Source organism: Limulus polyphemus, unplaced genomic scaffold (genome assembly GCF_000517525.1).
Source record: "Limulus polyphemus unplaced genomic scaffold, Limulus_polyphemus-2.1.2 Scaffold3247, whole genome shotgun sequence".
In the NCBI taxonomy this organism is placed as follows: domain Eukaryota; kingdom Metazoa; phylum Arthropoda; class Merostomata; order Xiphosura; family Limulidae; genus Limulus; species Limulus polyphemus.
In genome coordinates, this window is record NW_013668857.1 from 116,235 (window position 1) to 129,655 (window position 13,421).

Below are 13,421 nucleotides of genomic sequence, written 5' to 3' on the forward strand. Positions count from 1 at the left end.
CCTTTCAGCTGTGCCTGGCTAATAATACAGAAGTTACAATGATATATCACACATGCACTATGTTACCATATCCAATAATATGAAACTGACCTTTAGTCTTTACAAAGTGATCTGTTTTGGTTGTGTTTTAGTAGACTATTATTTTGTAAGATACAGTCATATTTCAATTATTATACTTTATTTATGTATATAGATTATTGCTATTTAGAAATAAGTTTTTAAACTTATTTTTCTTAAAATATAGAACGTTAAATAAAGAAGTAAAGCAAACATTTATCTCTTCAAGTTACAACCTTTGTACTCCATTGCTGCTTGAGGTAGTTTGCTAAGCCTTTTAAAATTTCACACGTGGAAGATATGAAACAAAATAATTTTTTCAGGTGTTACATATATATATACATTTGAATAACCAAAATTACTATATCAGTACTATAGAGTTTTATTGTAATTTATCAGGTTTAATAACTAAGCTCTATTTCAGTCTAAAAAAATATGAAATGTTGACCAGACTAAGGACACAACCTACCTTCTTGAAATCTTGGTTCGAGAGAAAGAGATGGCTTCCTATGACTTTTAAATGGGTAAGAAAGCCACTAGGGGGACATTCTGAGCTTTTGATTCGTTATTTGTGTCATATATAGAAGTGTATATAATTCATACAAAACTATAGACTTAGTATTTTGACATCACATACACCTAATTTGAACCAGTGCTGCATTCAACATACCACGTGACACACAAAAATTGAAGTTTAACTATGTTTTTTAATATTTACTTTTAAATCAAAAAACTGAGTAATGTAATACTAAAATTTGAATTATAATTTACAGTTTGATACCAAACTTATTTACAAATGTTTTTTGAAATAGTAGTTCAATAAAATTGTGAATGCGAGTCAATAAATGAGATGACATGGCCTTTCAGCCATGACCCATCTGGAAAGGGTTAAGTTTTTATTGGATATGACAAAGTAGGTAATTATATAAAAAAATACTGTTAAGTCCCTTATAAAATATAAATTGTCCCTACTTTTCCCTACTAAAGACCCTAATTTTTGAAAAACTTTGTCCTTCTGAAGTCTCTACTTTTTCTGAGGGATCCTGTTGGAAGGCCTGCTAGTGCTAAAAATGTGCATTTTCTATGAATAAAGAGTAAACTTTTTTTTTATATATAACTGGAAGTGACATCTTGGATATAAGAAAATTTTATATACACATGTCTGTACTTCTTTTTTTCCCAAATGTAACACTTTCTCTAGAGAAATTTGGAAACTACTTGGGAGTTCCATGGTTAATTGCATTTATAATGTTGGAATAACAAAATGCATTAAATGTGTGACCATCATTAGTGAGTAAAACACAGTTCACAACGAATATAAAAATTACTTTGAATAACTTGTTATATATTTCATACTATCTAAAACATGGCTTGACCAATTTCATTACCTTTCTGCTGAATCAATGACTTTCCTACGCATGTTTTCAACAAGCACAACAGGAGGATTACTCTCTCTACGTCCATCCCTATTCACATAATAGTTCAAGTAAAGTTTATGTGAGGGGCCATTAGGTAGCTTAGGCAAAGGTGGAGATCTGACAAACAAAAAGCAAAATAAACAAAGATAAACTTACATACTTTTTATATGTGTATTATATACACAGCTTTTTAAGACTTATTTACATGATGAGTTGATATTTAAACCTACATAATGCAATCAAAATGTATGTAGTAAAAAATGAAACTAATAATCCTTGGTTGTCTTTTGATCAATTTTGGCTTAATTATAATTAACAGATAGATTTGGTGTAAAACAATATTTCAGGTATTAAAGTAAATACACAATGTTTCATCACACTAACTTCATTATTTGGTTTATAAAATAAACATGGAATCCACAGAGCTACTTCTCTCTGGATGGTTAAGCAGCAATACTTTACCATACTGTTGATTTAAAAATTTGTCCCAGCTCCTTTTGGTTCAAACTGTAACATATATATTCATATATCTTGTGGACCTTTGAAAGATCTGTATGATTATCACTTTCCAATAGCATACTTCTCTATCAAGTTATATCACTTTACAACTTGTATATAAAACACAGAGACATATTATATTAGGTCATCAAAAAATTAATGTCACTTTGTTTTTAGATGAAAAAGCCTGAACAACTTATATATCTAAACAAAACATTTATTAAATGAAATAGTCTCCATTCCTATTGATGATGTTTTTCCATCTTATAATCAGGTTGTTACTTCCCTGATTAAAGAAATTGCTTGGCTTTGAAGCAAAAAAAGATGTTGATGTCCTCTTTAACACATTTGCATATGTTTTCCCATTAAGATGGTGTTGAAGTGAATGAAAAAGAAGGTAATCTGATAGTGTCATAAATGGAGAATATGGTGGGTGGGGGAGAACTTCCCAAACCAACTCCATAATCTTGTGTTGTGTCAAACGTGCCACATGTGAACGTGCATTGTCATAGAGAAGAAGAACACCTTTCTGATTGAGGGGTGAAAAGCATTTCTGGTGATGGGCTTGATTTAAACATTACAAATGCTGACTATAGACCTCTGCATTGACAGTTCACAGTGGACAGACGAGTTTGAAATGAATTACTCCTTTGATGTCCCACCAAATGCAAAGCATCACTTCCTGTAGATAGAGTCCAGGTTTTGGAGCCGGAAGTGATTTTTTTTCTAGGACAGAGCCATTGTTTTTGGTATTTAATATTCCCATAGAGAATCCATTTTTCATCACCAGTGACAATTCTGTCCAAAAATGGTTCACGTGCATTACATGCCAGAAGAGATGAAGCAACATTCACACATTGGAAAAAATGATCACCAGAGAATTCGTGAGGCATCCAAACATCTTCTTTATGGAGTTTTCCCATATTTCTTAGATGTTTATATATTGTTTCATGAGAGACATGTAATTTCAGGGCAATTCACGAGTGTGTTGCCTTGGGTTAGACTCCACAAGCGTTTTCAGTATCAATTCCAACATGTTGGCCCCTGTCATCACAGTTTTTAAGACTAAAGTCACCTAAACAAAATTTGCTGAACCATTGTTCACATTTACGAACATTTAAAACATTTCAATAAACTTCTTTGATATTCTTTGTAGCTACAGAAGCATTGCTTCCCTTCTTGTATTCAAGCAGCATTACATCCCAAATGTGTGTCTCGTTGTGTGCCATCACTATAAATGATTAAAGTATACTAAACTTTACACATTATATAGGCTACGCTAATGTGACATTTAGGCAATTTGTTTAACTATTATATGTGATGTATATTTTTTGGGGGGTGGTTAATGAAAGTGTTCCAAAATGCAACATTAATTTCTTGATGACCTAATATTTGTGGGGTTCCTCTTACATCAATTTTCAAAATCAGGTAGGTTAAAAAAAAAATATTTTATTAATCAATAAACTAACCTTGGGGGGGGGATATCGAATATTATTTAAATTTAAGTCTCATACACTAATATGTAATGCTGTTGTTTACAACTCTATTAAAAGTTGTTGGAGTAATCAAAAACAATATGTTTGATGAATTATTTTTGTGACAATCATTTTTTCATAATTTTGACTAATTGATTAGTTTCTATGATATTAATCAATGTAATCACTGCTCATAGGTAATCAATTATATCAATTAAATCACTCAGCTCTACAAACAGCATTTAGCAATATCCATAAAAAAATAGATCCCCAATGGGGTTAGAATAAACACTGGTGAATAAAACGTTTTTAATTGTGTACCAGTTTAACGTTGAATATTATTTATGATTTTAACTGGTGGAAGATATTCAACAAACATGAAAAGGTAGCATGTGCCCAAGTATATGATCTTTCAGCATAATAAGAACTGATAACTTCCACCAGAAAAGACTCACACTAATTAAACAGCTAACAGTACAACCCGAGCAAAAAACATAGTTCAGCAAATGTAAAAGGAAGGACAATAGAAGAAAACAATATCCCTTACTTGCTGAAAGGAATAATTAGGGTAAAGACAAGCACTGAACAAGTCCAATCATAGTTGGGGAGTAATGAATTTGTGTTACTTTGTTACACTACTTAAGTAACTTTTCTGGAATTTACTGTTACTTAAGTATACTCTAAAAATTATTTTACTTTTTACCTCTATTTAAGTAACATCAAGAAGAAATTATCTACTTTTACTTCACAACATTTCCTTTTTAAGATTGTCATTACATTTGAAAAAATTGGAGAAAAAAAAAACACACTGGTTGCCATGGTGATATTTTTGTTTACATCAACCAGAGCAAACCTACTCTTTCAAATAAGACGATCACAAGCAGTGGTATTTCCTGTGCTACTTACTGAGCAGGAACAAAACTGTTACTTAAGTACTCTAAAAATTATTTTACTTTTTACTTCTATTTAAGTAAAATCAAGAAGAAATTTCAGGAACAAAAAGCTGCCATTTTACATATAATGTTGACTGTCATAATTTCATCCCACTGTGACCATAGTGTCTGATACAAATAATCATCCATGGCCGTATTTGAAAAGACTTATTTTCACTGGTAAATTCAGTGAAGTTGCAGCATGCGAGAATTTGTTTAGTTCTGCGGGGCTCTTGTTCACACTGAGACGAGCTAATCTGTCTAGTAGGAACTTTAAAAATCAGCTGCTACTGAAGCTAAATAATAAATAGAATGTGTGAAGAGCTGTACCATAAACAGTAATACTGATTGTTTTAATAAAAATAATATAAAGTTTGTAGAGTTTATATTTGTTTGTGCTTTCTACGTGTGAAATTAGGTTAAATGTATGCTATTTTTAATAATGCTATCATTACTTATTTTTGTCGACAGTTTTGACTTTATTGCTACTTAAGTACTGTATATATTTGGTACTTTTTACTTTTACTTAAATAGTCATCAACAACAGGTACTTTTAGTTTTTACTTGAGTGAATATTTTTTAAAGTAACAGTACTTATACTCAAGTAAATACTTTCAGTACTTTACCCATCACTACAAATGATTTCTTAAATGCAATTAAAAAAAATAAGGAAATTAAATATGACAAAGTTCCAGTATAAAAGAAAAAGTTTTTGAGTATGAATGATCAGAGCCTCCTAAGCAAGTATGCATAAAGGAAAAGATGAAATCAGCATTATAGGCTCAGAGTATAAAATGTTAATGCTTCTGTAACTAAATAAAATATTAGTTGAATGATCCATACAATCAGACCTTCAGATTACCATAATATGGGTAATTATATATAAAGTAATTATAAATAAAATTAGTCCTCATTGCTCCAAGCACAGAAGTCATTTTTTTCCTCAAATTACTTTTTTATACATAAAATAATGAATTGTGGTGCATTTTTTTCCATGTTCTTTGAGTCAAAACAAGATACATTCTTCAGTTAGTGGACATCTGCATGAACAAAGTATTCTACAATTGATATCAATTCATTCCCAGATATAAATTCAACTTCTGTTAAATATGCCACAAAATCTGTTACTGATGGCATCATACAAAATTTCTTAAGTTAGCTGCTTGTACAGTTTTCTTACACTCTTACTGAAATTTTAATATAATGTCTTTCACTTCTGCTGCTTTTATAACATGAGTTATTCTTAGTTAAAGAACAATCAGTAATTTTAGGTCTTCCTGGCCCAAGCATATCAGTTTCAGTATGCCTCAATCGTCAAAATTCAAAGCATTGACAACACATGTGGAAGTATGGTATATGGTGTGCATGTTAAATGGGTAGTACCTGTAATGAAGTGAGTGTATTATGAACTACATTGTCTTAAACTGAACACTGCAAATAATTCCTTAAAAGATAATTAATTAGCTGCAGGTATGACATAGAAGATATTAAAATAGGCTTATACCCTAAAGGGATATCATAGTTGTTAGGCCTATTTTATATCAGACATGCCATTGCACAAAGTGTGCCTACCTACTCCTCTTTTGATATAAGGAAGATTATATCAAGTAGACTATCTATGCCCACACTGGGTAGATACCATTTAGAGAATAATGGTTGGTAAATCGCTGATCCAAACTGGGTACACTCAGTGTTCTATGGCAGATACTCTAGTATTGTCCATTACAGCCAAAGAAAAAATACACATAACACAATAAATTACAAAGTTTTTTAGGTTTTTCACACCAGGAGTAATATTAAGAATATTACTACAAAAATAACTTGGGCACTTTTAGTTTGAGCACACCATTAAATGACACACAAATAAAGTAATCTAAAGACTTTACATTCACCCAGTCATATGAAAACTATTAAATATAAAGATTGCTATAATACCTCTACAGTTCAACCTTGGAACATTTAATCTGCAGCTTGTCATTAAAACAGAGCATGGAATTTACTAATTGATTAACTGTTTGGCTTACTAATCTATTACGTTCAAGCAATTTAGTATTCTCAGATGAAACTTGGATATTTTAAATTGCAGAAAATGATGATAATTGAAAACACTAATTTTGATTAACTTATAAAGCTGGGCAATTAGCTCAATTACTCAAATCCATATAAGCATTGACAACATTGATTAGTCATGTAAAACAATCAATTAACTCTTTGTACATGAACTTGGTCATTTTGACCAACCTTGTAACCACCATTTATTTTCTCTACCCTAACATTGTATACAGGCTTGGTCCATTTGACTTTACACTGTAATAAATAACTAAAATACTCAAAATGATCAACTTTTTTTAAGTAATTAATTAAAAACTATTCAAGCACATGTATAATCCTTTCAACTGCATAGGACAGGAAATCTAAAGTTTGGGTATATAACAACACTGCTTGACTGATAAAAAGCTATGAATGATATTATCTTGAATGTAAAGTGTACATGTCAAGAATGATTTTCAAAAAGAGGGATGTACAAAAACAATATGATTATGCACTGGTGCAGACAACAACTATTCAATCCTGATCCTATCAGTTCTGCTGGGTTATAATTGTCCTGAAATATGTTTGTGCAGGACAGGTAGATGGATAAAACTTTGACTTAATATGTTTTTAAATATCTTTCACCTCAAAATGCATATATAACATTTCCATAAACAGTTGCTGGCACACATGTATCTCAACAACAATGCCTGGTGGAACATATCCCATATACAAATTTCTGAAACCATGTATGGGAAGAATGTCCAAGAATGCAGAAAGCACTCCTTATGTATCCTAGGTCATTTAACTGTATTTATATCATTTCTATTTTATGAAAACAAAAATCATAATGAAAATGTTATATTTAATATTTCCACACTCCAAGTCAACTGTACACTCTTCTTATAAAGATATTTGTACACAGAGTTTACAAAAGGAAAAAGTAAAAACTGATTATATATATATATATACTCATGCCCATCCACTTAATAACGTGAAATATTTTGAATAAACCTCTGTCACTTCTCTTGAAAGTTAACATTTTCCTATACCGAAAATATATTTCTGATAATACTTACCTCCTGTCACACTTTAGTTTTATCATAATGAAAGTTTCTTTTCTCTGCCCATCTAAGCATTGGTATGAATCTTACCTCACTTGCTCCAGCCTTTATACCCCACTGTATTGCCCAAAGCAAAATAAATCTTGTGATTCTCTTCACTTAACGTTAATGCACCCCCTATCCCAGATCTGTATATAAGCTCCATGTTATTACTTCCTATTCACTTTTTAAGATGGTATAATTAGCAGACCCAAAACTGGCCATTTTGTGGGGAGAAAGGGCAGGAGAGTGTGAGAGGTGATAAGTATTATCCAAAATACATTTGCAGTATAGGAAAATGTTAACTTCCAAAACACTCTTACCTCCACTCACTTTAGCTAGAATTTCACATTGACAAGGTGGAGGGCCTGTGAGGGCAAGATCCAAACACAAAGCATCTACATAAAAAAAGAGGTAGGCAAAAATGGGATATAGTAATGGCACATTAGTAGGGTCTGCACTACTTCTAGAACAGGTGTGCTCTTTGTCCAGACAACATGAAATCCAATTCCTGGGTGGTAAAAACCAACCAGTTACAGGGGGAAAAATCGAAACATTGTTAGAAGAAAACAAATTTGTCCAGACCCCAACCAGGCAGACGAGGACCCATGTTTCGTCATTGGAATTATAAAGCTGTAGACTCAAATCTAGATCCAAGGTGTAGTGACTACGGTATGAGAACTGCTTTGTATTTGGTCTTGTTTGATTCTTTGATGTTATTGGACAAATGTAAATATTTTGTATTTATGAGCAGAAACAGTTATGAACAAAATATATCTCATCACCTTAAAGACAAGATAAATTTCAAATATTTAACAGAGACCCAACCAAAAAATTGAGATGAAAGCTGAAGAGAATATCTATTAACTTACAAAAATAAGTAACCTCCCTAAGAAGCTACTGTATGAACTTAAACCTCCTTATATATATGGTCTATCAAAGGAACATAAACCGGACATGCCACTAAGACCCAAAGTCTCAGAATATGGCAGTGTTACTGAAAGTCTGTCTTGGCTTATGCAGACAATTTTGGTGCCATTAACAAATTACTTTCCAGCATACTTAAATAATACACAAAACCTGCTATAGCGAATCAAGGATGTACCTCGCTTAGTGACCAACACAACAATACTCTATACATTGGATGTCATAGATCTCTACCAATCTATACAAACAGAGGATGGCACCAATGCAACATGTAGATTCATGGCAAATCACAGAAACAATTTGGAGACGTACAGACTGTCAACAGATACTGTCAGAGAAATCTTACATTTCATCCTTCACAATGAATATTTTTGTTTTGATAACAAACTATATCTCCAACTCAGTGATGTCTCAATGGGTAATAGTCACTGTTATTTATGCCATAATATTTATGCATGTTTTTAAAACAACAGCACTTGACAAATGGTGTCAAGATACTAACACTGGCCCTGATCTCTGGCTTAGATACATTGGTGACATGTTTGGACTATGGAACCACAGTCTATCATCTTTAATCCAATTTTTAGACTTTCTAAATTCCATAGACCACAACATCCAATTCACCATGAATCATTCGAATGACAAGAGGAACATAGATTTTCTTGACATCACTTTAAGGATTGACAATAACAATAACGTACTATCTACCTTGTTTCACAAACCAACAAGAAACACCTCTCTTTCTTAAGTTCAACTCCCATTATCCCAAAGCTATCAAGAAAGGTGCAATTATTGGAGAATTAAACAGAATCGATCACAACTGTAGTGAAAAAAAAAAAACACATGCTCCGAACTAAAATCACTTCTTCTGAGCAACAAATATCCACATTTTTATTACATCGAACAAATTTTCAAGGACTATGGTGCACATAAATCAGCATCGCACTTCCAACATGAGAAAACACAGATAAACAAGGAGGAAAAAAACAATTTTCCAAAGATAACACAAAAAAGTTATTTTTATAACACCTCTAATTCATGATGTTATCTCCAAAAAAATAAAAACTATAATCAGGAAATCTGAACTGCCAATTTAAGTCAAAGAATGGCCAGGCCCAACCCTAAAAAGCCAGCTTTCAAAATCTCAGTACACTGCCCTACAATGTAATAAAGCCAACTGTGTTACAAAAATGTGTTTGCAATCTAAGAATGAGTGTCTTTTCTCCAATGTTGTTTACCAGCTTACATATAACATGTCATAATACATACATACAAGAAACCGGAAGAACCCTACACACAAGGATGGGAGAACATATTGACATTCTTTATAAACAACAACATGAAAGAAGCACAGTTGCAAATCATTTTTAACTAATCATGAACAAGTAACAAACAACTAGAAACCACCATTCTTCATGCAAATCCTCACCAAAGCTACCAAGTACACTGACAGAAAATTCAAAAAAGCTTTTCTCATTTAACAACTACAACCACAGACAAATAGGTACAAGGGACGGTGCCTATAATTTTTATTATACTTTTTAATCTGTCTTTTTGTTATTTCAGTCTGTAACCTTGATAGAACTTTGTTTACTGCAGATAGTAGTTAATTATTTCAACAATATTCTTCTTCCAACAATAAACTTTACTACTTAATATGTCAAAAGCACATTATATAAATGCACATTATAGATTTGAATAAAATTTATTATTCAAACCATTTGAAGCTTTGTACTATCAATTTTGGTTTGTGTTTGAGTGAACGCTTCTGAAGAAGCTGTAAAGCAAAATGTTGAGTGTCTAATTAAATAAAAACATTTTGGTGTTGTAAGGTCATATATTTCTAGTATTAATATGTCTTCTATACTCCAATATGCACTACAGAAATTAAATAGTAATAAATATTAATCCAAATTCAAGTTTTTAGTCTTTAACTTACTAGGATTATAATCTAAAATATTTTAAATGTTATTACATGTTTTATAAGAAAGTTTAATTGACTTAATATTTAGTTTTGTCTTTGTACATCTGAAGAGGGTACACCACAAACCCTGTACCAACGAAAACAAAAAACTGAAAATGATATGAGGATGAAAAGGCACAAACATTTCAACACTGTAGTAATATATTTAAATTTAAAATATCACAAGCACAAGCAAATAATTAAAAGTATTCAGAAAAACTTACCTTGCAAAATACAAAATAAAATATACATTACCTTGTTGACATCTCATCACTAAAACGAAGAGCTAACTTCAGTTCCCTCTGTAAACATAAAATTAGTTTTGTATAAGAGCACTGAAAGTTCAGATAAAATAATCTATTACATAATTTTCTGTTAAAAATATATAGACATTTTTAATAAAGTTGTAAATGTTAGCTGTTACACATGTAAACTCTTACTGAGTGAGAGGGAGGTAACTTTCAATTTTATTTAACTATAAGACTATTTTTTCTTCTGATCTAATCCATTACTGTAGTATTTACACAACTGTATCTAACATGGGCTTAAATGCTTGTTGGATGACTTATTTTATTAACATTATTACTTCTCTTTCTGTTTATTAGGACAAAGTACGCATCCAGTTAGATATTTAGACAATATCCAGTGCAATGGACTCTTCATTTTCAAATTTAAGTTTCTTCTATATATGAGACTCTACAACAGAAGTTAAAATCTGACATATGGTGTATCCTCACAATGGCATTGAACTATTCTCTGATCTTCCATAGATACATATACAGGCACCTATTCCTCTGATACACTCTATGGTTAATATCTGGTCACATTTGTCTATTCTTCAAAAGTATTTATAGTATCTTTGTTTTTGGATAGGGTGCTTGATTTAAAATATACAGAGAGCAATCATGAGCTCCTTTTAAACTCAGGCATCAAGGCATATTTACTTTGCACTTGTGTACTTTGCACTTGTGTAACTACTATATAGACGTCATGATGAAAACTGAATTGAAGAGCTTGGGCTCATGATTTACATGGATATCCTATTTTTTATGCATACATAAAGGAGACATACATTTAACAACTTGAACTTTCATTTCTATGGCAATATTACCAGAAAGATTTAGAAAAATAATATTAGTTAGTTTAAAATATGGCTGATAACTTTATTTGGGTTAGGAAAGATATTCTGTAATTTCTTTTTTGCATCCAAGTCACATGAATAGTGGCATTAGTGCAAATTATTTCCAAGAATAAACAGGAGTAATGTAATTTAAGGTAAGGTAAATATAATGTGTTTTTGCCCCTTTTAATCTTTCTCTTTTTTCTTATAAAATCTATTTCATAATCTACCCCCAAACTTCCAAGTTTCAGGCTTATGGGATCAGATAAATGTAAAAAATTGATATAACTTAAAAGCAAATCTAGAACCTGAATTTTGGCTTAATACTACAAATAAATAGTACAGTGCAACTGATATGTTATAATACTATGTCCAGCCTGGTATAATCTTGTGTGGTAGCAATTTCTATTTTATTTATAGTTAAGATTTTGTTTATCATTATATATTTTTCATTTTATTATTTAATTTAACTATATTTTTATTTGCTTAAACTCTAGCTCACCTGCCTCTTAGTGATAATTAAATATTAAAGAACTCATTATTAAATTAAGGCATCAGAATGAGGTTCCCCTAGTGTTGATGTACTAATTTCATTATTGATTATGTATAACAAAAGTAGTTAGACATGTAACATGTCATGGTCTAGCAAGACAATGAAAAGATTTGAAGTTAAACTAGAGGTTCCCAAACCTGGTGTCACAACCCCAATTATGGTTGCAGAGAATTCAGATGAAGTTGTGAGTTTATCAGAAAAATATTGATACATACTGGCAAACAAAGCTGAATGGACCATTTGAAATACATATTCAAATAGATTTAGGATGTCTGACATAAGGTTGGCACTGAAAAAAGTTTGGAAACTGCTGAGTTAGACTTTTGTGAACAAGAGGAAGATATATCAGGATGTAGATTGGTTAAAGTACAATATAACATAACCTTAAGTTTTGGAACAACATGGGACCTATTGGTCCATCTCGGCTGTTCCATCCTCTAAACTAAATTAAAACTATTACTAAGTAAATAAATAAAAAACTTAAAGTCAGCCCGTATAATTCATATATATATATATATCAAGCTTTCTCTTAAATTTGCTTATATTTACTGCCTCCACATCTGAAGGCAACCCATTCCAAAGACCAAACACCTTGTTAGTAAAATAAAACTGTCTTAACTGAAGATGACTCCTACCTTGCCAAAATTTACATTTGTATCCCCTAGTCCTACTATTCTCACTTTTATATGAAAAAAAGATGATGAATCAACACTATCAATTCCCGTTACAATCTTAAACACCTCAATCAGACTCCTCACCAACTCTTTTTTTTCAAGAGAAAACAATATGAGAGATTTCAGCCTCTCCTTATAAGACAACCCCTCCATCCAAGGCACTATTCTAGTTACCCTTCTCTGAACACTTTCCAACAATTCAATATCTTTCCTAAAGTAAGGAGCCCAAGACTAAACATAAAATTCCAAATGTGACCTGTATAATGAAATTATAACCTCTTTAGACTTATATTAAATATTTCTGTAGATACAACCTAAAATCCTATTTACCCTACCACTAGCAACAGCACACTGCTTGGATGGCTTCAGAGACTGATCAACCATGACACCTAGATCCCTTTCGTTCAAAACACTGTTAAGGTTATTCCCATCCAAATTATACTAATAATTCACATTATGATAACCCACATGCATTATCTTGCATTTATTATAATTAAAACCCATTTGCACTTTATTTGCCCAACTCACTAAATGATCTAAATCCTTTTATAAATCAGCAGCATCATCTTCACAGCTGGAAACACCCAAGACTTTAATATCATCTGCAAATTTAAGTAATTTATTGACCATTCTTTCATTTATGTCATTAATGTAAATCAAAAAGAGCAAA

General features: G+C 31.5%; 1 protein-coding gene across 1 annotated transcript in view; it reads right to left on the reverse strand.

Moving 5' to 3' along the window:
* The window catches only part of LOC106468981 (NADH dehydrogenase [ubiquinone] 1 alpha subcomplex subunit 7-like), a 24,853-nt gene that overhangs the window by 9,802 nt on the left and 1,630 nt on the right, over positions 1–13,421 (reverse strand). Inside the window, exons 2-3 of the mRNA XM_013929434.2 lie at positions 10,660–10,706; positions 1,446–1,592 (exon numbers count right to left, since the gene is read on the reverse strand). Of these exons, the coding sequence (XP_013784888.1) occupies positions 1,446–1,592; positions 10,660–10,706 (194 nt within the window). The remainder of the gene's footprint in view (positions 1–1,445; positions 1,593–10,659; positions 10,707–13,421) is intronic.